Source organism: Pongo pygmaeus, chromosome 1, assembly GCF_028885625.2.
Source record: "Pongo pygmaeus isolate AG05252 chromosome 1, NHGRI_mPonPyg2-v2.0_pri, whole genome shotgun sequence".
NCBI classification, from domain to species: domain Eukaryota; kingdom Metazoa; phylum Chordata; class Mammalia; order Primates; family Hominidae; genus Pongo; species Pongo pygmaeus.
Window position 1 is genome coordinate 163,406,839 of NC_072373.2, and position 26,903 is coordinate 163,433,741.

At 35.9% G+C, this 26,903-nt stretch overlaps 1 protein-coding gene across 1 annotated transcript in view; it reads left to right on the forward strand.

The window, feature by feature from the left end:
- The window catches only part of DNAI4 (dynein axonemal intermediate chain 4), a 113,731-nt gene that overhangs the window by 44,806 nt on the left and 42,022 nt on the right, over positions 1-26,903 (forward strand). Inside the window, 3 exon segments of the mRNA XM_054483768.2 lie at positions 4,818-4,974; positions 11,782-11,921; positions 21,034-21,189. Coding sequence (XP_054339743.1) covers positions 4,818-4,974; positions 11,782-11,921; positions 21,034-21,189 — 453 coding nt within the window.

Here is a 26,903-nt window from a genome sequence, read left to right on the forward strand (position 1 = left end):
ACAGATGGCATATAAGCATATGAAATAATGCTCAGCTTCATATGTCATTAGGAAAATACAAACTAAAAATGAGATAGTACTACATATGCATTTAAATGGCTAAAAAAAAACCTGATAATACCAATTGCTGGCAAAGATGTGGAGAAACAGAAACTCTCATTCCTTGCTGGTGGGGATGCACAATGGTACATCCAGTTTGGAATATAGTTTGGCAATTTCTCATAAAACTAAACATACTCTTACCATATCATCAAGCAGTTGTGTTCCTTGGTATTTACCCAAATGAACTGAAAATTTATCTTCACACAAAAATCTGCACTCAAATGTTTCTAGCAGCTTAATCATCAATGCAAAAGACTAGAAGCAACCAAGATGTCTTTTAAGTGGTGAATAGATAAACAATAGTATGTCCATATAATGGAATATTATTCAGCAATAAAAAAATGAGCTATGAATCCATGCAACAAGATTGATGAATCTTAAATACTTATTGCTAAGTCAAATAAACCAGTCTGAAAAGACTATATCCTGTCTGATTCTACTTATATGACAGTCTAGAGAAAGGCAAAACTATAGAAACAGAAAACAAATCAATGGTTGCTAGCAGGGCCTTGAAGAGAAGGGAGAATTGAATAGGTGAAGCATAATGAATATTTTTAGGACGATAAAACTATTCTGTATAGATACTGTAATGGTGGATACATAGCACCATGCCTTTACTAAAACCCATAGAATATTACAGCACAAAAAGTGAGGCTTAAAATTTGGGAGGTTTTTTTAAAATCACAATTAAGAAATAGGAGGATCCTACAATGGAATACAGATTGTAACAAAAGAATCAAACTGCCTTACAAATGTATAATATAACCCTCCAGAAGGAGTGGGAGGAAAGGGTATATACCTAAATAATATTGAAAATGAGTAGAGGCTATAAGATTAAAGACAAAAGGAACTGCAAATAAACACTCTAGTTTATAGTCATTTCCCATGGGGGTATGGGTTAATAATTCTGTGTCATTGTACATGCATACTGGGATTGAACATGTAAGTAATTGGAGGGCAGATGGTAGGAACTCACCATTGTTGGAGTGGGAGATTACAGAAAGCAAGAAGGGAAGCTAGAATTATTCATGTGGTATTGAACCAGTATCAAAAACATTAATATAAACTCATGTTTAGCTCAATAGAGATATAGATGAACATAGATGTATAGATATGTTTGTATATACAAGTTAGTATACATACAAATATTTCTTAGCTCTGTCCACTAAGAAGGCCTAGAAGCAATGACACCCCAGAAGCAGCAAGCACTCTCAGTGCTCAGATTTTGGTTTCTAATTCCATTCTCTAATAAAAGTAACTAGGGCTCTTTGAAGAAATGCCTGATTCTAGAGTTGGTGCAGGGATACAAGATGAGCCAGAAAGTAAAGAAGTGCTCAAACAAAACAAAATAGAACAAAACTCTACAATAAACAAACAACAAAAAGGGGTATTTGAGAGGAACCTAGCAGCCAACAGATAGAGCTCACAATGGCAAAAGGTAGAACAATTTCAACAACAAAATAAATAGTGTAGAATTGGATTATAACCCAAATTATAAAATAAATACCCATGAGTTCATAGTAACACAAACTAATATTGAATAAATGAAGAGGAGAGAATAGACAAATCTTTTTACACAAGAATTCCAAATAATTATATAGATATTCTTCCCTCAAGAAGGTGGGTCTTAACTTCCCATTCTACAAGTATGGGCTTTGCATGTTGACTTTCTTCTAAACAGTACAATATGTAAAGGAGAGAGGGGGGAAATAACTTTAAAGCAGAGGATATTGACAGGTGGTCAAGATTAACACCATCAATGATGTTATGATGTTAGCATGTATCTTTGATATATGATGAGAATGACACTTTACCTCTGTAGTCTTCCTCCCAGAAACCCATAACACTTGTTTAATATCAGAAAATCACAAATTGAAGGACATTCTACAAAATACATGACTACTACTTTTCAAAAATCTCAAAGTCATCAAAAACAAGGAAATTCTGAGAAACTGTCACAGTGTAGAGAGCCCTAAGGAGGCATGATGACTAAATGTAATGTGGTGTCTTGGATGAGATCCTGGAAGAGAAAAATGATGTTAGTTAAATTTAAGGAAATTAGAATAAAATATGGACTTTATATGACAATAAAATAGCAATATTGTAGTTGTACTAAATCTACCAAAGTAATGTTAACAATAGGGAAAACTGGATATACGGTATACAGAAACTCTAATTATTCTTACAACTCTTCTGTATACCTAAAACTATTCTAAAATACAAAGTTTACCAAATGTTGAAAAAAAGTCTAGAGGTAAGTCCAAGCAATTATTGCTAAGCCCTTGGGTGACTCTGTTGCAGGGTAAAGTTTGAGAACCATTGCTTTACCATATAACCAGAAGGAGTTTTGTGCTTAGAAAAGTTTGTGGTTTTAATTGCAAGGTAGGGGCCAAACAGCATCTCATGCACAGGTTGTCTCTGGATGCTCTCAGTTAATAAATAAGTCACTAATAGATACCTTTGACAAGTTAGGAGAAGGGAGGAAGAATAAACTGCTTTTGTGACTCAATTATGCTGTAATTTTATTGGGCCCATTGAAGCTAAAGTAGAGGCCAAGGAAGGCTTCATAGGTTGTTCTCTACTGGGGTCTCTGAGAATAGCCAAACAATTGCATCCCTTTTCCTCACCCTGTTCTGAATTAATTGAAAAATATGATAAGGGTAAATATGATGAATTGGAGCCAAAATATCACATTATGGATAAAAGTCCCCTGTTAAACCCTCAAATTTGACAGACTTACCCACCTATTCATGAAAGGTTCTAGACCACTTCAGGACTCTCCTAACCCTCTCAAGGGGATTCATGAGTAAAGGTGTGGAGAGGAGCCATGATTGTCATACTAGGCTAGAGCTCCCTCCTCTGGGAAGAACCATCAGGAGTGTAGATGTTCCCTCCATCATTGGCAGTCAAGAGAAGCAGGCAAAACAGATTGATAGAATTGTGATTCTTTTCTAGGTGGAGAGAGAGGTGTACTCAAAATCTGTGGTACAGCCAGTCTAAAGTTAGGGGATCTGACCCATGAAATAGACAGATTCTATAGGTAAAGAGTGTGGTTTGGGGGTAGTTTCTGAACATATATTAAATTCAAGCAACATTTAGGAAATGGGTGATACAGAACTCCAGGCAAAAATCCTATTTGCCATCCTAGGGCTTTGTCTATGAATGGTAGTTCCTCTGCCATCAAGAAGGTTGACTAGACTATTACTTTTCCCAACCGTGTCATTTATTTTTATAATTAGCATGTCTGTGCCACAATGCTACTTTGAAGTTTATATAACTAAATTGCAAAGGAAGATCTGGTGGTCTAACAATAAGAAACCTCAGAGAATCAAGAGCTTAAATCGCTAGTATTAAAATTGTTAGTATTCCTGTGTGGACTTTTCACTTAACCTCTGTTTTTTATTTTCTTCATTGACAAAAAGTTTGGACTACATATACCTCAAATTTTGTTCTTGTGAATAACTCATTTACTTCTTTACTCATTTTGTCTGTCTTAGTCAAATTTACTTATATAAATAAAATCTTTTACTTATTTTTAAAATTTATTACACAAATAGAAAAACATTAAAGAATATTTTTAAAAAAGAAGAATCACCCAAAACTAAAGAAGATTTGCAACTTAAAAATTTCTGTTTCCTGACCTTGTTTATCTGCATAATATTTTACATTCTTATTACCATAGTGCAGATCATGTTCTGGGCTGCTCTGTCATTTAACATTTTAGAACATATTTTCAAAAATTTTTATTATTACATTACTTACTATTTAATAGTCATAGATGGTATGTCATAATTTATTTAGCCATTAAAAATGTTGATGATTGATTTTTGGAATTAATAACTTGTATTTTTTTTAGATTATAAGGAAGGTGTTTTTCTGAGCTCCGAACCTTTTTAAGAGGAGACTGAGACGTTTTTAAGTTTTCCTAAAGCTGTCCAAGCTTTACCTATCCCAAAGGCTCATGAATGTCTGCTGTATACCCTGTTGCTGATAAAAAAACATTGAACTCTCACTTATATACTTTCTCATGGCTGTTACCCACATAACCAATTCCAAACTCTCCCAGCTGTGAAACTCAATTCTCAATGGAATTTTCCAAGGACTTTGGATCAAGTTCTGACTGTCCTAAAGGTTTATGACCAATTATTTTCACTCTATTATTTGCATAGACATTGGTTCCAATTTTATTTCTATAGTCAACCAGGACTAATATAGTAGAGCCTTTACCCCTGGTGAAGATGATTAGAGGTGGAATGACATCTAAATTAAAAGACAGCTAATAAGGAGGGCAAAGGAAGGATAAAAGTTTGCTAAAGCAACGAATTAGAAGTTAACTTCACGGCTCAAAGAAGTGTTGCTTATTATACCCCCTAAATATACTTGCCTCCATATTCTTGAGTAGTACCAACAGTCACTAACCCCAGTTCCCAATTAATATTGTGGGATAGTTATAATGGAATACCCTTAGAGTTATGACTATAGGTGTTAGACTGGGGTAGGCTTGTTATGTCAGCAAGGAAGGCTGTTTATGGCCTACAAGACCCAATTTGGCTTCAGAAAGATTGAATATACTACATCTCACAACCTGGCCTGTTCCTTGACTATATAAACCACCTGCAATATATTACCCATTATGGTATTTTGGTGACTAGAAGGAAAAATGTAAATTAAAAATAGCAATTAGTAAATGATTTTAATTAAGTCGTGTATTTTAGATTTGCAAGTTATAAGGGCAGCACCTGAAAAAATTGTAACAAAAGAAGACCTGGAGAAGAATATAGAGATAATACTCACAGAGACAGAAACACTGAGATTTTTTGACTTGCCCACAGTCATGCTCTCTGTAGAATCTGAAGAAGCTGAGAAAGTAACGTATGTATGGTTCAGTTGTCTACATTGTTTCTGTAATTGAAATGCTAAGCCAAGGGTTCTTATCCTTGTTTCTGTGAAGGGTCCTTGGGGATTCTGGGGTATACACTATGGGGTTTGGGGGGAGACTGTATATTCCCTACAAAATTATATACAAAGTTATATAAGTGCCATGTGAACATTTATGTTCATGTTTTTGTTGTGTGTAAATTTTTCTAGAGGAAGAGGCCATAGCTTTACCATATTTTAAATAATTAGGCGAACTTCTAAGCCAAATAACAAAATAAGCTTCCAAGTCTCTAAATAGGTTTTAATTATTTTTACTTTTATACATATATAGATCATTTCCAATTTAAAAAGAAAGAACTGACATTTTTATAGTAATAGCCAAAACTGCAATTACTTTTGCACCAACCTAATATTTAAAACTTAGGAAGGCAAAATATAGGTAAATAAATGAATTTACTATATTAGAGAAGTTTTCCATTTCTCTTTATTAATGAATATAAATAGAGTTAGTTTTGGTCTCAAGTATTTTGACAGTTTGTTGTTAGGCAGATACACATTTAAGGATTGTTACGTTTTCATGAAGAATTGACCCCTTTATTATTTTGTACTATCCCTCTTTATCCCTGATAATTTTTCTTGTTCTGCTCTCTTCTGTCTAAAATTAATATAGCTACTATAAATAGATTATTAATAGTTATTCTGATTATTTTACCTAAAGTATTATTTGAATAGGATTTATGGTACTAAAAACTCCACTAAAATAATTTTAGGGTATTATTCCTTCTCAAAATATAAAATATTATAATATGGTTTGGACTATAAAACATAGTACATATTAGATCATGAATAGTGTACCTTTAAAAGCTCATAAGAAGGAAGGGAACGTTCCTAGGACCAAAAAAAAAAAAAAAAAAAAAGGGAAAGAGAGAAAAAAGAAAGGGATAGATAATTGCTTTGAAATCAGAAAGGGAGAAATGCTGGGAAGAAATGCTAATATTAACATATGGATCTGGAGACCAGTGATGAGTCTTGGGTTCTCCCAACACTTACACTGAAAGAGCTGAAAGAGAGATTCCTGTGTTAAGCCAAAACTCTCAAAAGGAGCTCGATTATCTCAACTGATCCTAGGCCAGTAGAGTCAACTCCCTACTGTCAGAAGCAAATACAAATCTCTGGAGCAAAGCATACCACCATTTTGGCTCTTAAGATTCCCTCAAATCAGCTGGGTGTGGTGGCTCATGCCTGTAATCTCAGCACTCTGGGAGGCCAAGGCAGGAGGATGACTTGAGCCCAGGAGTTTGAGACCAGCCTGCAACATGGCGAGAGCCCTATCTCTACAATTTTTTTTTTTCTTTGTTGATTAGCCGGGCATGGTGGTACATACCTGTAGTCCCAGCTGCTCGGGAGGCTGAGGTAGGAGAATCACTTGATTGATCACGGGAAGCTGTGGCTGCAGTGAGCTGTGTTCACGCCATTGCATTCCAGCCTGGTCAACCTAGAGAGACCATGTGACCATGTCTTTAAAAAAAAAAAAAAAAAAAGGAAGAAGAAGATGAAGAAGAAGAAGAAGAGGAGGGAGAGGAGGGAGAAGGAGAAGGAGAAGGAGAAGGAGAGGGAGAAGGAGAGGGAGAAGGAGAAGGAGAAGAATTCCCTCAGGTTGAATTTGGTATAGATCCTGAAAACTATAGATAATTATATTATCAGATATAGAATATAAAATATGTGTGAAATGTTTAAACAAATAAGAGACAGAGTTAAAACATGATTAACATTAAGAAACTGTCAGGCCGGGTGTGGTAGCTCATGCCTATAATCCCAGCACTTTGGGAGGCTGAGGCGGGCGGATCACTTGAGGTCAGGAGTTTGAGACCAGCCTGGCCAACATGGTGAAACCTTGTCTTTATTAAAAATACAAAAATTAGCTGGGCATGGTGGCGGGCACCTATAATCCCAGCTACTCGGGAGGCTGAGGCATGAGAATTGCTTCTCCAGGAGAGGAAGGTTGCAGTGAGTGGAGATTACCCTGGGCAACACAGTGAGACCACATCTCTTATTATTATTATGTATAAATAAATAAATAGATAAATAAGAGCATTGGAATATAAAAGTAATTTCATTAAAAAGTAAAAATAGAAAAAATATTTTTAAAAAACATGTCACCTGCAGAGGAACAATTAAACTGACAGCATTATTAGGGATAAAGTGTACTTCATAATGATAGGAAGGTATAGTTATCCTGAACTTGAATATTCCTAATAAAATAACATGGGCCAGACACGGTGGCTCACGCCTGTAATCCCAGCACTTTGGGAGGATGAGGTGGGTGGATCACCTGAGGTCAGGAGTTCATGAGCAGCCTGGTCAAAATGGTAAAACCTTGTGTCTACTAAAAATACAAAAATTAGCTGGGCGTGGTGGCTTATGCCAGTAGTACCAGCTTCTCGGGAGGCCGAGGCAGGAGAATCACTTGAACCTGAGAGGCGGAGGTTGCAGTGAGCTGAGGTCGCGCCACTGCACTGCAGCCTGGGTGACAGAGCAAGACTCTGTCTCAATAAATAAATAAATAAATAAAATAACCTGAAAATATGTGAAGCAAAAATTGGAAACTTGATACATATCCTGTTAAAGCAGGAGATTTAAACACACCTCTCTTAATTGTTGGTAGGTCAACCAGAGAACACATTAGTATGGATATAGAAAATTTGAATAAAAACTTAATGGTCAGATACAGACTTCTGTACTCAACAATTAGAGAACACATTCTCTTTCAGCACACATGCAGCATTTATAAAAAATTAATATACATTTTTTTCAGCACCACACCACACCTATTCCAAAATTGACCACATACTTGGAAGTAAAGCTCTCCTCAATAAATGTAAAAGAACAGAAATTATAACAAACTATCTCTCAGATCACAGTGCAATCAAGCTAGAACTCAGGATTAAGAATCTCACTCAAAACCGCTCAACTACATGGAAACTGAACAACCTGCTCCTGAATGACTACTGGGTACATAACAAAATGAAGGCAGAAATAAAGATGTTCTTTGAAACCAACGAGAACAAAGACACAACATACCAGAATCTCTGGGATGCATTCAAAGCAGTGTGTAGAGGGAAATTTATAGCACTAAATGCCCACAAGAGAAAGCAGGAAAGATCCAAAATTGACACCCTAACATCACAATTAAAAGAACTAGAAAAGCAAGAGCAAACACATTCAAAAGCTAGCAGAAGGCAAGAAATAACTAAAATCAGAGCAGAACTGAAGGAAATAGAGACACAAAAAACCCTTCAAAAAATTAATGAATCCAGGAGCTGGTTTTTTGAAAGGATCAACAAAATTGATAGACCGCTAGCAAGATTAATAAAGAAAAAAAGAGAGAAGAATCAAATAGATGCAATAAAAAATGATAAAGGGGATATCACCACCGATCCCACAGAAATACAAACTACCATCAGAGAATACTACAAACACCTCTATGCAAATAAACTAGAAAATCTAGAAGAAATGGATAAATTCCTCAACACATACACCCTCCCAAGACTAAACCAGGAAGAAGTTAAATCTCTGAATAGACCAATAACAGGAGCTGAAATTGTGGCAATAATCAATAGCTTACCAACCAAAAAAAGTCCAGGACCAGATGGGTTCACAGCCGAATTCTACCAGAGGTACAAGGAGGAGCTGGTACCATTCCTTCTGAAACTATTCCAATCAATAGAAAAAGAGGGAATCCTCCCTAACTCATTTTATGAGGCCAGCATCATCCTGATACCAAAGCCTGGCAGAGACACAACAAAAAAAGATAATTTTAGACCAATATCCTTGATGAACATTGATGCAAAAATCCTCAATAAAATACTGGCAAACAGAATCCAGCAGCACATCAAAAAGCTTATCCACCATGATCAAGTGGGCTTCATCCCTGGGATGCAAGGCTGGTTCAATATACGCAAATCAATAAATGTAATCCAGCATATAAATAGAACCAAAGACAAAAACCACATGATTATCTCAATAGATGCAGAAAAGGCCTTTGACAAAATTCAACAACCCTTCATGCTAAAAATTCTCAATAAATTAGGTATTGATGGGACGTATCTCAAAATAATAAGAGCTATCTATGACAAACCCACAGCCAATATCATACTGAATGGGAAAAAACTGGAAGCATTCCCTTTGAAAACTGGCACAAGACAGGGATGCCCTCTCTCACCACTCCTATTCAACATAGTGTTGGAAGTTCTGGCCAGGGCAATTAGGCAGGAGAAGGAAATAAAGGGTATTCAATTAGGAAAAGAGGAAGTCAAATTGTCCCTGTTTGCAGATGACATGATTGTATATCTAGAAAACCCCATTGTCTCAGCCCAAAATCTCCTTAAGCTGATAAGCAACTTCAGCAAAGTCTCAGGATACAAAATCAATGTACAAAAATCACAAGCATTCTTATACACCAATAACAGACAAACAGAGAACCAAATCATGAGTGAACTCCCATTCACAATTGCTTCAAAGAGAATAAAATACCTAGGAATCCAACTTATAAGGGATGTGAAGGACCTCTTCAAGGAGAACTACAAACCACTGCTCAAGGAAATAAAAGAGGATACAAACAAATGGAAGAACATTCCATGCTCATGGGTAGGAAGAATCAATATCTTGAAAATGGCCATCCTTCCCAAGGTAATTTACAGATTCAATGCCATCCCCATCAAGCTACCAATGACTTTCTTCACAGAATTGGAAAAAACTACTTTAAAGTTCATATGGAACCAAAAAAGAGCCCGCATCGCCAAGTCGATCCTAAGCCAAAAGAACAAAGCTGGAGGCATCACACTACCTGACTTCAAACTATACTACAAGGCTACAGTAACCAAAACAGCATGGTACTGGTACCAAAACAGAGATATAGATCAATGGAATAGAACAGAGCCGTCAGAAATAATGCCACATATGTACAACTATCTGATCTTTGACAAACCTGAGAAAAACAAGCAATGGGGAAAGGATTCCCTATTTAATAAATGGTGCTGGGAAAACTGGCTAGCCATATGTAGAAAGCTGAAACTGGATCCCTTCCTTACACCTTATACAAAAATCAATTCAAGATGGATTAAAGACTTAAACATTAGACCTAAAACCGTAAAAACCCTAGAAGAAAACCTAGGCATTACCATTCAGGACATAGGCACGGGCAAGGACTTCATGTCTAAAACACCAAAAGCAATGGCAACAAAAGCCAAAATTGACAAATGGGATCTAATTCAACTAAAGAGCTTCTGCACAGCAAAAGAAACTACCATCAGAGTGAACAGGCAACCTACAAAATGGGAGAAAATTTTCACAACCTACTCATCTGACAAAGGGCTAATATCCAGAATCTACAATGAACTCCAACAAATTTACAAGAAAAAAACAAACAACCCCATCAAAAAGTGGGCAAAGGACATGAACAGACACTTCTCAAAAGAAGACATTTATGCAGCCAAAAAACACGTGAAAAAATGCTCACCATCACTGGCCATCAGAGAAATGCAAATCAAAACCACAATGAGATACCATCTCACACCAGTTAGAATGGCGATCATTAAAAGTCAGGAAACAGCAGGTGCTGGAGAGGATGTGGAGAAATAGGAACACTTTTACACTGTTGGTGGGACTGTAAACTAGTTCAACCCTTGTGGAAGTCAGTGTGGCGATTCCTCAGGGATCTAGAACTAGAAATTCCATTCGACCCAGCCATCCCATTGCTGGGTATATACCCAAGGGACTATAAATCATGCTGCTATAAAGACACATGCACACGTATGTTTATTGCGGCATTATTCACAATAGCAAAGACTTGGAACCAACCCCAATGTCCAACAATGATAGACTGGATTAAGAAAATGTGGCACATATACACCATGGAATACTATGCAGCCATAAAAAATGATGAGTTCATGTCCTTTGTAGGGACATGGATGAAATTGGAAATCATCATTCTCAGTAAACTATCGCAAAAACAAAAAACCAAACACCGCATATTCTCACTCATAGGTGGGAATTGAACAATGAGAACACATGGACACAGGAAGGGGAACATCACACTTCGGGGACTGTTGTGGGGTGGGGGGAGGGGGGAGGGATAGCGTTGGGAGATATACCTAATGCTAGATGACGAGTTAGTGGGTGCAGCACACCAGCATGGCACATGTATACATATGTGACTTACCTGCACATTGCGCACATGTACCATAAAACCTAAAGTATAATAATAATAATAATAATAATAAAATAAAAATAAATAAATAAATAAATAAATTTATTAAAAAAATTATTCATAAGGCTATGAAGCAAGGTCTCAAAAATTTCAGAATAGAATTACACAAATGAAAATTTCTGGCCACAATGCGAAAAGTTAAAAATTAATAACATAAATCTCAACTAAAACAGACACATTTACATACACATTTGGAAGTACAAAAGCACATTTCTAAATTCCTCATGGGTCATCAAAGAAGTAATGGAAAATTTAAAAATATTCAGAACTAAAACCTACGTGGAGTTAGCACTAGCATGTTATTGATAAGGTACCGAAAGTAGTAGGGATGTTGGGAAATAGACACAGTATAAAAGAGTCCTCTGGAGGTCATTTAGTGCAGTCTTTTCCTAAGGCTTTTTTTGAACTCTCACTTCACTTTTTGGTGCAAGCCACATTAATGAAAGTAATTTTAAGGAAAAGAATAATATAAAGAGATTATATGTGTGGTGATGATTCTTATTAATGAGTTGGATACACTTTATTTTTTACAGTCAGAGAAACAAGAATTATGAAGTCCTTTGTAGAAACAGATTAGGCAACGACCTATATGTTGAAAGGATGATGCAGACTTTCAATGGAGCACCAAAGAATAAAGATGTTCAATGTGATAAAATCATAATGGAAGATAAAGGTAATTTCTTTCATTCTGCTTGATAAACTATAATGTTCTAATATACGTTCTTTGAGTCTGTCAATCAACAAGTGAATATTGAAATATATAAAGCAAAAATAAAAATAATTTGGCCAAACCACAACAGTACTTGGACACTGTGTTCTATAGCTTTCAGAATTTGACATGTTAAGTAATAAATATATAGATTTGAATAACATAATTATTCATCTTGATTTTTACGCATACTATATCATAGAACTTTATACTCTTTAAATGTTTATATAAACTGATTATTTACTATGTCACAAAGAATATCAGCCATAACTATTAACATTTTAAATGTGTCAGACACTATGTCCTTCACATATATTAACTGGTTTAATTTTTACAGCAACCCTATGAGGTAGATACTATTATGCTTCCCCATTTTATAGATGAGGAAACAGGCAAAGAGAAGTTTGCTAACTGTTCTGGTTCTAGAGCTTGTGCACTTAACTACTATACTTACCACCTCTCACTGTGTACAAATTAACAACCCTGAGCACATTGCATAGCCAAAATCTGTAGGGTGTAGCCAAAGAAGTAATTACAAGCGAAGTTATATTCTTCCTTTTTTTTTTTTTTTTTTTTTTTTGAGGCAGAGTCTCACCTTGTCACCCAGGCTGGAATGCAATAGCACAATCTCGGCTCACTGCAACCTCTGCCTCCTGGGTTCAAGCGATTCTCCCCCTCAGCCTCCCAAGCAGCTGGGATTACAGGCACCTGCCATCATGTCTGGCGAATTTTTGTATTTTTATAGAGATGGATTTTCACCATGTTGGCCAGGATGGTCTTGAACTCCTGAACTCAGGTGATCCGCCCACTTCAGCCTCCCAAAGTGCTGGGATTACAGGCATGAGCCACTGTGCCCAGCCAATTATATTCTTTTTCTTTTTTTTTTTTTTTTTGAGACACAGTTTCGCTCTTGTCACCCAGGCTGGAGTGCAATGGCGCAATCTTGGCTCACTGCAACCTCCACCTCCCGGGTTCAAGCAATTCTCCTGCCTCAGCCTCCCGAGTAGCTGGGATTACAGGTGCCCGCCACCATGGCCAGCTAATTTTTGTATTTTTAGTAGAGATGGGGTTTCACCATGTTGAAGGCTGGTCTTGAACTCCTGACCTCAGGTGATCCTCCCATCTCGACCTCCCAAAGTGCTGGGATTCCAGGCATGAGCCACCGCGCCTGGCCACGGCTGGTTTTATTCTTAATTGCCTTTATTATGCAGCAAAACTATGAGCTAGTTTTTACAAAAGATTAACAGAACAAACCCCTAGCAAAAAAATTAACCATTGCTTTTAATCAAAGAACATACATATATCTTATTGGTGAAAGCATTTATTCCTTACTCCTAATGTTTTCTTTTATGTGGAAGAACATGAGTGGATATCTTTATCTCCATCTCTTTCTGTTCTCTCACTCATTCCTACTTAGGAGTGGAGGTATGACTTACTTGATTGGTAAATAACCTTATATGGGGATGTACGGTTATTCCCCTGCTTTCCCTCTTCTGGTAGCCTGCTGGCAGAAAGGAATACAAATTCTGTTTGGTTTCTCCATGCTATAAATTTTATAGGGGGAGGACTCAACATTGTTAGGCCTGTGGTTATCAAGCTCATTGTTGCTGCACATCTAAACTGTATCAGCCAATCTAAACATTATCAGTAATAAAGGTAATTTTGATCTCTGTTTTATTCTTTGTCAGTTTCTTAATTGGTGCAAACTTGGATGGACCCAGAAAAGTGAATTCCTAGATGATATTTAGTAACTTTTTCTAGTCCTTAACCAATTCATATTAAGAAACCTATTCATATTTTTTCCAAATATTAATATGTAGTAAAGAGTTTAAATATTTTTAAATGGATTACTGTATGTAACTTTAGGTTTCCAATTCATATTAGGAAACCTATTCATATTTTTTTCCAAAAGTAAAGGGTTTAAATATTTTAAATGGATTACTGTATGTGACTTTATGCTAAAATATTTGAAAATAAAAAAAAGAATGATTCTTTATGGAACTCAAAATTATCAAAGCTTCCCAAGAAGTAATAGAATTACACATTAACTCAAAGAAATGGGAAAATTTTACCAAAAATACCCCTTTAAAATGGCCTAGATCAAGGTCAAATTACTTTAGAGGTTTATTCTGTAAATGTGAGAATACTTTATAATATTCATGTGTATTAGGATTCTTCAGAAAAACAGAACCAATAGAATATGTATATATATATTCATATCTAGGATTTATTTATTTATTTATTTTGAGACAGAGTCTCGCTCTGTCGCCAGGCTGGAGTGCAGTGGTACAATCTCAGCTCACTGCAACCTCCGCCTCCTTGGTTCAAGTGATTCTCCTGCCTCAGCCTCCCAAGTATCTGGGACTACAGGTGCGCCACCACACCCAGCTAATTTTTGTATTTTTAGTAGAGACGGTATTTCACTGTGTTGGCCAGGATGGTCTTGATCTCCTGACCTCATGATCTGCCCACCTCGGCCTCCCAAAGTGCTGGGATTACAGGCATGAGCCACTGCGCCTGGCCAATTTATAGTTTATATCTAGTATTTATTTATAAAGCGATGTATTACAGGGCATTGGCTTATGTAATTATGGAGGCTGAGAAGTACCATGATCTGCCATGTGTAAACTGGGGACACAGGAAAGCTGATGTGGTAGTTTGAAGCCCTGAGAGTTGAAGAACCAACAGTATCGATTCCAGTCTACCTCTGAACACCTGAGAACCAGGAGCACTGAGGGCAGGGGATTGACGCCCCTACTGAAGTAATCAGGCAGAGTGAATTCAACCTTCCTCCACCTTCTAATTCTATTCAGCCCTCAGTGTATTGGATGATGCCCACCACATTGGAGAGAGCCATCTGCTTTACTCAGTCCACCAATTCAAATGTTAATCTCTTGTGAATATACCTTCACAGATACACCCAGATACAACGTTTAACCAGCTAGCTAGGCATCCTGTGCCCAGTCAGGTTGACATATAAAGTTAACCATCACACCATGTTATTTAAATTGCTCCAAGTTATATAAAACATGAGGATATTTACTAGTTTTTAAAACAAGGTTAACAAAACATTACAAAGAAAATATAGACTAATCTCATAGATATGTGGAAAAATTAAAAATATAGTAGTACTAAATTTGAAGTCTCAAGGCATTAGGAATCCCTATAGCAACAACTTATTCTAGGAGTATAAAGATTAGTAAATATCAGGAAACCTATGATTCATCATTACAAAATCATATTTATAGTTTTAATGTAAAACAAGAATGGTAAATGCCAAAAAGAGCAGTTGATGCAATTCAGACTTCATTCCTGATGAAATTATCTGTACAGGAATGGTATGGATCTTCTTGATAAAATATTTAAAATAAAAAGCAAAATTTTTGCTTGCAGGTGAACCACTAGAGATAATAATTGCTATGATCCATTAAATATAAGAACCAGAACATAGTGTCACTTATCACAGTAACTCTTCAAGTTTGTTTTGGCAGTTCCAACTATTGCAGTAAGACAGCAACAGATATAAGATATTAATATTTATAAGGATTCAAAACCAAATAGTCATTATTTGTAGGTGACATTAGTGTCTACTTAGCTACCTCAGGAGCATCAACTAAAAAAAATAGTTCCAGGATGATGCAACAAAAATGGCAGAGTAGGTAGTTCTGACAACGTGTCGCTCCACAGAAATGCTCCTAAAACTGAGCAAACGCTGTCAGAATCTGTTGCATTCATGGAACAAGAACAGAATGTTCTTTAAAAAAAAAAATCCAAAGAATAAAAGGATCTTGATAGCTTAATAAAATGTTTGGAAGATAACAAAAAAAAATTCCAAGAAGTAGAGAAGAAAAACAAAGAGATGGAAAATCTAAGAGAAACAATAAAATTAGAGGACCAATCCAGAAAGTTCAATAGTCAATAATGGTTCCTAAAATAGAAAATGGAGGGGAGGAGATAATTCAGTAAAACCTCTCAGACTTGAAAGTCAAAAGTTGGAAGATTGAAGGGGAACAACAAGTGCCAGCATATTACCAATAAATGAAATTTTAAAATGTGGGGGACAGAAAATGTCCACAAACTACCAGAGAGAAAAATAAATAGGTCAGTGTGGAGAACAAGACATCAGACTGGTTGGAAACAAGAATGAAATGGAACACTGCTGATATGCTTGGCTGTGTTCCCACCCAAATCTCATCTTGAATTTTAATCCCCATAATTCCTACATGTTGTGAGAGGGAAGAGGTGGAGATAATTGAATCACGGGGGTGGTTACCTTCTTGTTGTTCTTGATAGTGAGTGAGTTCTCATGAGATCTGATGGTTTTATAAGGGGCTTCCCCCTTCGCTCGTCACTCGCTTTTCTCACCTAGTGCCATGTAAGACATACCTTCCACCATGACTGTGAAGCCTCCCTTGCCATGTGGAACTGTGAGTCAATTAAAATTCTTTATAAATTACCCTTGGTAATTTTTAATTTTAATTTATAATTAATTTATAAATTTATAATATAATTTATAAATTACCCTTGGTAATTTTTAATTTTAATTTATAATTACCCTTGGGTATGTCTTCATAGCCGCATGAAAATGGACTAATACAACTGCCTTCAAAATTTAGAAGGTAAATAATTTCCAGTCTACATACTACATCCAACCAAACGTCAAGTCTGATGGTAGAATAAAGACATTTTCATATATGCAAAGTATCAAAATAATTTACCCCTCCTGTATATTTTTTCAAGAAGTCAAGGATGTGCTCAACCAAAACCACTGTGAAACAAAAAAAGAAGAAGACAATAAAATACATTGAACAGGAGGTCTGACATAGGAGTGAGGTGATAGTAGTTCCCAGCAGGATAATGACTGGATAGCCTAGAATTTCAGCTGTTCACCAAACATAGAAGGCAACCTATCTACATTAAAACTTGAGATTGACATATTGATCACTACCATAACCTAGATGCTTGCTGACATTATACAATCTCTTTAACCTGAGGACAGAATACTTAGGTACATTATCGTTCTGAATTCTTTTCTGCATCTAGCTTGCATTTACCATTCTTTTTTTTTTCTTTTTTTAGGAGACAGTCTCATTCTGTCGCCCAGGCTGGAGTGCCATGGTGCAATCTCAGCTCACTGCAACCATTGCCTCCTGGGTTCGAGTGATTCTCCTGCCTCACCCTCCCAAGTAGCTGGGATTACAAGTGCCTGCCATCACAACCCGGCTTATTTTTGTATTTTTACTAGAGACAGGGTTTCACCATTTTGGCCAGGCTGGTCTCAAACTCCTGACCTCAAGTGATCCACTGGCCTCAGCCTCCCAAAGTGCTGGGATGAGGCATGAGCCACCACACCACGTTTACCATTCTTAATCCAGTTCCTGCTTTCCTTTTCAATAGGCCTCCATAGTTAAGTTGAAGCTCAATTATTTGAAATGCCACCTTTATCATAAGTGACTATATGTATACTGTCAGGGAAAACTTACTCCTCCCTTTTTGTGAAACTTTACAGAAATAACTTCTGCTAAATTAACACTTTTGGCGTCTCTCTGTACATTATTTACTCATTCCCAGGAAAAGAGAAGTGACTAATTTGATAAGAGAATTTAGGAGAAGGAATGAAGCTCAGTCATTTCTGGCTGAGGCACTTTTTGTTAAGTCTGTTCACTTGCAGAAAGCATGCAATCTGGGCTGTTCTTACCCCTGTGGAGGAAGTCTGTGCTTGTCTAGCTGTGACAGTTACTGGTTAGTAGTTCTTCCCTATATTCTGGAAGGAAGAATTAGCAAGTCCATTTAGTTGCAGATTTAAGGCTACATTTTTCAATTAGACTTATCAGTAATAAAGGTAATATTTTGACCTCCATTTCTCTGATTCTTGTATCTCTTCCAGTTTCATCCAAAACCAGGCAGGGAAAAGGTACACTTTTATTGATCCATAAAATCTTTTTGTTGTTGTTGTTTTGAGATGGAGTCTTGCTCTGACACCCAGGTTGAAGGGCAATGGTGCAATCTTGTCTCACTGCAACCTCTGCCTCCCAGGTTCAAGTGATTCTCGTGCCTCAGCCTCCCAAGTAGCTGCGATTACAGGCACGTGCCACCACGCCGGGCTAATTTTTGCATTTTTAGTAGAGATGGGGTTTCATCATGTTGGCCAGGCTGGTCTCAAACTCCTGACTTCAAGTGATCTGCCTGCCTCGTCCTCCCAAAGTGCTGGGATTACAGGTGTGAGCCACCATGGCTGGCATCCATAAAATCTTAATATTTACTTAATTTGCATCTAAATTCTTTAGTGTAAACTGTCTTTCATTATTTAACAACTTTATTATGAAATATGTACTGCAAACAGAAGAGCATACAACACATACATGTGTAGTGTAAAGAAAAAATCAATACCATGTACTTACCAGCCAGGATAAGAAATAGAACATCCCCAGTTGATTAGAAGCCCCCTGTACACTGTCCTATCACAACCCTCTTTCTTCTAGCCACCTCTAACAGAGGTATCCACTCACCTAACTTTTGGGTTGATCATTACCTTGCTCTTTTTTGAGACAGAGTCTCGCTTTGTTGCCCAGGCTGGAGTGCAGTGGTACGATCTCGGCTCACTGCAACTGTCGCCTTCTGGGTTCAAGCGATTCTCCTGCCTCAGCCTCCAGAGTAGCTGGGTCTATAAGTGTCCGCCACCATGCACAGCTATTTTTAGTAGATACAGGGTTTCACCATGTTGGCTGGCCAGGATGGTCTCGATCTCTTGACCTCATGATCTGCCTGCCTCAGCCTCCCAAAGTGCTGGGATTACAGGCATGAGCCACCGCGCCTGGCCTACCTTGCTCTTTTAAATGTTTTTTTCTTTTATAGCAGAGGCTGTAAACACTGAACTGCCCATATCACCTCTGCATTACCTCTTGCTAGCCAATCTCCATCTGTTGACACCTGCGTTTCTTTGCCTTTTAACAACTATTTAAACATGTATTACACTGAGAAATGCTTTAAAAAAAAGGCACAGTTTGGAATGCTTCTTTTCTGATACCATTTAAAATAAGCTTTCTTTAATAGCATATAATTACAAAATTGAGAAGTCACAATCATTCATTATTACCCATCTTTTACATAACAGTAGGGCATGAATTTTGAGACTTTATTTTTTAACAGCTTTATTGAGTTAGAATTATATACAAAACTGCACTTATTAATGTATACAATTTGACAGGTTTGAAAGTTTTTTTCTTAGGTTAATTAAACTTGTTCAGATGAACAAAGGTAACTATAGTACCCAAACTAAAATGAGCAGTAATTTGTTATTTACAAATAAGAGTCAACTTTTAATTATCCAAACATATTGTATTGCTTATTTATAATAGGCATATTTATTTATGTAACAATTATTAATGACCATGTAACAGTATGTTCCTATATGCTAAACTTACTAAACTTTCAGTTAAATGAAAGAAAAAGAAAGTTGAGTAATTCAGTTTTCAAAGATGTAATTTCTAAGTTCTCTTCATGAACATGGAAAATGTACTTTTTTCAATTGAGCAAAATATACTACGTATTCTGTGCATGACTTTGTTAGATGGCCTTATGATGAGTTCATTAAGATATGAATATCATTAAGAAATTTGAGTTAACATTCTTACCCATTGAGGCCGGGCATGGTGGCTCACACTTGTAATCCCAGCACTTTGGGAGGCCAAGGCAGGTGGATCACTTAAGGTCAGGAGATCAAGACCAGCCTGGCCAACATGGTGAACCCCATCTCTACTAAAAATACAAAAATTAGCCAGGCATGGTGTGGGTGCCTGTAATCCCAGCTACTTGGGGAGGCTGAGGCAGGAGAATCACTTGAACCCGGGACACATAGGTTGCAATGAGCTGAGATTGTACCACTGCACTCCAGCCTGGGCAACAGAGCAAAACTCTTAAAAAAACGAAACAAAACGAACAAACAAAAAACTCGATTATTACCCATTGAAAACACTGCTTTACTAGAGCTCCTCCATTTTGTATTAGGAAAATAATAGTTGTAGCAATTAAGAGGCTGCATTTATTAGATCCACATTCTGTTTTGATTTTTAAGGAAAAAAATTATGTATTAAATCACTATCCTTTAACTGAAAAATTGGTAAATTTAGCATGTACAAATATATTGTTATATGATCGCTGATAAAATAATTGCTGCATAAACATAAATCAGCAGTGAAAGAGACTTGGAGTTTTTAAGTTATTATTTAAAGATAAATAACACTGCCAATATTTGTTTGCAAACCATTGTTATATTTTTGATGATTTGAATAAATTTAACCTAAACTATAATTTTAAAAGAGACGATAATAAACATACTATTATACAAGCTTCTTGAGATCAGAGCCTATCAATTTTCCCAGCAGGGACAATCTTTTCACATAATAAGTGTATAGGAAATTTTACTTGATAAAAATGGAATCAGATGCTTGCAAATATCTGTTGACAATATATTATGTATTAATCATAAGTAAAGGAACATAAAAGTTTTTTTATAACATATTTGTCCAGATGCATATCACCAAGGCAGTCCTACAATGACAGACCAATGAGATTATGCTGTACAGGTGTGGGATAGAGGGAAGGGAGGTGTGATGGTCAGAAAATATTGTGAAGATAATTTGGAGTTATCCTTAAAGCATTAAAATGTTTGTAGATACTAATAGTGTGATGACTAAGGATCTCTTGAGGTATCCTCATGATGTATTTCTTTGTCATTTCTATCCACTTCCTGTTATATTGTAAAACAATAGTGTTTTTAAAAATAAACAGTAGATTCTTTTTTAATTTTTAATTTCTTTAAAGAGAGGGTCTTACCATGTTGTCTAGGCTAGAGTGCAGTGGCTATTCTCAGGTGTCATCATAGCACACTACTGCCTCTAACTCCTGGCCTCAAGTGATCCTCCTGCCTCAGGTGGACCAAGTAGCTGGCACGGGCAACTGCATCAGGCAACAGTAGATATTCTTATCTTAGCTTTTTCTGTGAGTAGTTTTGTATAAAGCTAAAATGTTGGAATTTGGTTTAAAACAATTTTTACCTTTCTGTCTCTTTATCTAGGCATAATGTCCACTGCCTGGGATTTGTATGATTCTTACAATGCTATGGAACTTTTATCTTTATCAGTAAAACAATCTGTGGTTGAGTCAAGTAGTAAAGCAAATGTACTTCCTAAAGATCAGGACCAAAGATTGCCAGGGAGCACTACAGAAAAAAGTAAGATTTCATTTATTTTAATTTTTTTTGAATGACTTTAACATGGCATTTTTAATAAATTCTTTTTTGGCAGTTAACAATGTTTTCTTTCTGATGGACCATGAAAAGTACAACTTTTACTCAGAGATAGCACTATTACTCTATCACATGGTCTTGGACTTAACTGAAAAATTTACATTTTTCTTGGATATCTGTCAAGAATTTTCAGTTTGTCTCTTTCTCTAGTGCACCTTTACTTGCTCTTAAGCTCTCTTTTATACATGTGAGTTCCATCATTTTCTATCTCCCTTTCTTTTAATTAGATTACTTATGAGAAAAAGGATGTATACTAGCTCTATGACAACTTAAAATGGATTTATACATTAACAACAGTGGCTCTTAATTTGGGGCTATTTTACTTCCCCTGGGGACATTTGGATGTCTGGAGACATTCTTGTTTTTCATGACTATGAGGGCATCTACCGGGGATACTGCAAAAAATCTTTCAGTACACAGGACAGTCCCTGCAACAAAGAATTTTCAACCCAAAATGTCAGTACATGTACTGCCATGGTTGAGAAACCCTACATTACAACTTTAGCTTCTAGTATTTTAATTTTTAAGATGAAATGTTATAATTAAAATCAATACAAAGTTGTAGCTTTCCAAATAAACTTTGCAATGTAGAAGAACCTTTACTAAGTCTAGTTTTGAGAAGTTTGTTCAATTCCACTTCTGAATAGTTTATGGTTATCTACTTTTACTTTTCCTAATCTGAAATGTTGTATCTTTTTCCTACAAAATTATATTACTGCATTTAGGTGATGGTCCTCATTTTAGAATAACTAAAACCTGATACTTTTTTTAAGTTTTGGCAAATTTTTAAAATTAAATGGAAATGTTCCTACTTTCACTAATTTTGACCCAAAGACAAATGGAATATTTTCAAGTTCAGTAAATCAGTAAGTATAAGTATTTCAAAATAACAAGTTTAAAGAGAATTAATAATTTCCAGAAAACAATTCCCTTATTTATAATTGACTACATTTCCTTAGGAGACTATAGATCCCAAAGACCTTTCAACTTGTTCCTTTTTTAAAATCTCATTTTCTAGTCTCTTTGAATCTTAACTTTTAATAAGTGATCTATATTCCATAGTTCTTTAACTATGTTTATGGTCATGTAGACCAGAGCTATGTTTTACTGAAGGTTGTTTATAATGAGGAATACTTAATTTTCTAAGAGAACAATGAAGGGGAAGAATAAATTATTTAATATTCGTTATCACTAAAGAAACATTGTTTTTGTCTATACAATAGGTTTGCTTGTAGAAGCTATTAAAAACTGCTCAGAAAAATCCAATCTTAGACTGGAAATTACACTGGGAGTTTATATTAGATCGATCTCTTCCACACCATTAAGGCCATTGATCTACAAAAATGTGCGAGTGCAAAGTCCCCCACAAAAAATAAATCTCAATTTGTGAATCTTTCAGAGTATTTCATGTGTGTATGGGTGTGCTTTTAAAAACCAAAAGGGATAATAAAACCATATTCAATAACTACAATAGTAAAATAAAGATATACTTTATTTTACTATTGTAGCCAGTCAAGGGAGTAGGGGAAACTAGAACTAGGAAAAGAAAGTTAAAAAATAGAAAAAAATAGGTAACAAAGCTGAATAATCAGATTTATTGAAAATGTAAAGGAAATTCAGATCAAAACTAGGACTAGTTACCTCTAAGGTCCTTTTGACTCTGAGGTTTTTATAGTAGAAACAGAAAGGAAAAAAAAGTTAAATATGGTCCATATTTGATTTAAGAAATATTTTTATTCTATTTAAACTTTGAATGTATTATACAAGTTGCATTTAACCTTCTATTTATCATACTCAAGGGGGGAAAATGTCCAGTAATATTTGCCTTTGAAAGAAGACTATATCTCAGTTGATAGAGAAAAATTATTTTTTCTTCTGAAATAGTGCTGTAGGTTTAGAAAATTGATTAACAGAATTTTCTAGTACAGTTTTAGATTTACAGAAAAATTGAGCATATAGTACCAAGAGATCCATAAAATCCCTTCATCTCTCTACTTTCTGTGCACAGTGGCCCCTATTATTAATATTTTGCATTAATGTGGTATATTTGTTACAATTGGTGAACCAATGGTGATACATTATTATTAATTAAAATCCATAGCTTACATTAAGTTCCATTCTTTGTGTTATATAGTTCTTTGTATTTTAACAAATGCATAATGGCATGTTTCTACCATTACAGTTTTATACAGCAAAAAATTAATAGTTTCACTGTCCTAAATATCGCCTGTGGACCACCTATTCATCATTTCTTCTTTCTCTTGTACCCTTGATAGTCACTGATATTTTTATTTTTATTGTCTTTTAGTTTCGTCTTTTCCACATTGTCATATAGTTGGAGTCATACAATATGTGTAGCCTTCTGAGACTGGCTCCTTTTACTAAACGATATGCACTTAAGCCTCCTCTATGTTTTTTCATGGCTTGACAGCTCATTTATTTTTGTCACTGAATAATATTCCATTAGATGAGTGTACCACAGTTTGCTTATATATTCACTTATTGAAGGACATCTTGGCTGCTTCAAATTTTTTGTAATTTTGAATAAAATGGTTATAAACATTCATGTGCAGGTTTTTGTGTGGACATAAGTTTTCAACTCATTTGAGTCAATATCTAGGAGCCTGATTTTTGGATCATACAGTAAGAGTATCCCTAGACTTTTACGAAACTACCAACTGTCTTCCAAAGTGGTTGTAATATTTTGCATTCCATTAGCAATGAGTGAGCATTCCTGTTTCTCATTCTTGCCAGCATTTAGTATTGTTAGTTTTTTTGGATTGTAGCCACTCAAATATATATGTAGTGGTAGCTCATTATTGTTTTAATTTACAACCCCCTAATGTGATATTGAGCATCTTTATATCTTTTTTGGTGAAATATCTATGTGGATGTTTTGCCCTTTTAAAAATTTGGCTGTTTGTTTTCTTATTGAGTTTTAAGGGTCCTATGTACAATTTAGTTCTTTATCAGATATATGTATGTACTTTCTCCTAGTCTATGGCATGTTTCTTCATTTTTATTAGCAGGGTTTTTCACAGATGATAAATTTTTAATTTAAATAAAGTCTAATTTATCAGTTTTTTTATTTTTTACATTGTGTTTTTGATGCTATATCTAAAAACTTATCTCCATTTTCTCCTGTATGAGAAGGGATATCCTAACCTTATTACTGATCTTAGGGGAAAGTTTTTAGTTTCTCACCGTTATGTATGATGTTCATTGTAGGTTTTATATAGCTGTTCCTTATCAAGTTCAGGAAGTTCCCCTTCTCTTCCTAATTTACTGGGAGTTTTTATCATGAATGTGCAATGAATTTCGTCAAGTACTTTTTCTGTGTCTATTGATGTATTTTTCTTTTTTAGCTTGTTGATGTGATGGATTACATTAATTGGATCCTGAATGTTGAACCAGCTTTGCATACCTTGAAAAAATGCCATTTGATTATGTTGTATAATTCTTTTTATACATTGGTGGATTCTATTTGCTAATATTTTGTTGAGGATTTTTGCCTTTTTTTTTTTTTTTTGAGACGGAGTCTCGCTCTGTTGCCCAGGCTGGAATGCTGTGGCCTGATCTCGGCTCACTGCAAGCCCCGCCTCCCGGGTTCACGCCATTCTCCTGCCTCAGCCTCCCGAGTAGCTGGGGCTACAGGCGCCCGCCACCACACCCGGCTAATTTTTTTGTATTTTTTTTTTGGTAGAGACGGGGTTTCACTATGTTAGCCAGGACGGTCTCGGTCTCCTCACCTCAAGATCTGCCCGCCTCGGCCTCCCAAAGTGCTGGGAGCCGCCGCTCCCAGCCAATTTTTGCATTACTTTCATGTGAGATATTGTTCTGTAATTTTCCTTTCTTGTAATGTCTTCATCTGGTTTTGGAGTTAGGGTAATGCTAGCCTAATAAAACGAGTTGGAAAGTATTTTCTCTTCACCTATTTTCTGAAATAATTGTATAAAAATGATATTTTTACCTTTAGTGTTTGGTAGAATTCACCAGTGAAAGCATGATGCTTTCTATTTTGGAAGGTTATTAATTATTGACTCAGCTTCTTTAACAGATATAGGCCTATTCAGATTATCCATTTTTCCTTGAGTGAGTTTTGGTAGTTTGTGCCTTTTAAGGAATTGTTCCATTTCAATCTAAGTTATATATTTTGTGGGCAGAAGGCCGGGTGCGGTGGCTCATGCCTGTAATCCCAGCACTTTGGTAAGCTGAGGCAGGCGGATCACCTGAGGTCGGGAGTTCAAGACCAGCCTGACCAACATGGAGAAACTCCGTCTATACTAAAAATTCAAAATTAGCTGGGCGTTGTGGTTCATGCCTGTAATCCCAGCTATTTGGGAGGCTGAGGCAGGAGAATCGATTGAACCTGGGAGGCAGAGGTTGCGGGGAGCCAAGATCGTGCCATTGTACTCCACCCTGGGCAACAAGAGTGAAACTCCATCTCAAAGAAAAAAAAAAAAAATTTGTGAGCAGAGTCTTTAACATGATTTCTTTTTTTTTTATTTTATTATACTTTAAGTTCTAGGGTACATGTGCACAATGTGCAGTTTTGTTACATATGTATACATGTGCCAAATTGGTGTGCTGCACCCATTAACTCATCATTTACATTAGGTATATCTCCTAATGCTATCCCTCCCCGCTCCCCCCACCCCACAACAGGCTCCAGTGTATGATGTTCCCCTTCCTGTATCCAAGTGTTCTCATTGTTCAATTCCCACCTATGAGTGAGAACATGCGGTGTTTGGTTTTTTGTCCTTGCGATAGTTTGCTGAGAATGATGGTTTCCAGCTTCATCCATGTCCCTACAAAGGACATGAATTCTCTTAGGTCCATGGAATCAGTAGTGATGACACTTCTTCCATTTCTCATACTGGCAATTTTAAATATTCTTTCTTTTTTTCTTGGTTAGCCTGGCTAAAAATTATGAATTTTATTGATATTTTCAAAGAACTAACTTGTGATTTTATTAATTTTCTCTAATGATGTTTTGTTTTTGATGTCATTGATTTCGAAGTTTTCTTTTTTTCTGCGTGCTTTAGGTTTATGTTTATTTTATTTCTCTAGTGTCCTAAGGTGGAAGCTTATATTACTGATTTTAGATCTTTCTTCTTTTCCACTATATGTATTCAATGTTAAAATTTTTCTCTAAGAACTGTTTTTGCTGTGCCACACAAATTTTGATAAGTTGTATTTTCCTTTTCATTTAGTTCAAAATATTTTAAAATTTCATTTGAGACTTCTTCTTTGACCTATTTGTTATTTATAAATATTTTGTTTAATCTCCAAATATTTTGGGATTGTCCAACTATCTTTCTTTTATTTAATTCTAATGTAATTCCTTTGTGTTCTGAGACTGTATGTGATTTCTATTCTTTTAAATTTTTCAAATGTGTTTTATGACCCAGAATATAGTCTATCTTGGTGAATATGCCATGTAAGCTTGAGAAAAATGTTTATTTGTTGATAATCGATTAACTATTTTATAAGTGTTATTTTTTTTTTAATTTTTATTTTATTTTTTTGAGACGGAGTCTCGCTCTGTCGCCCAGGCTGGAGTGCAGTGGTGCGATCTCGGCTCACTACAACCTCTGCATCCTGGGTTCACGCCATTCTCCTGCCTCAGCCTCTCGAGT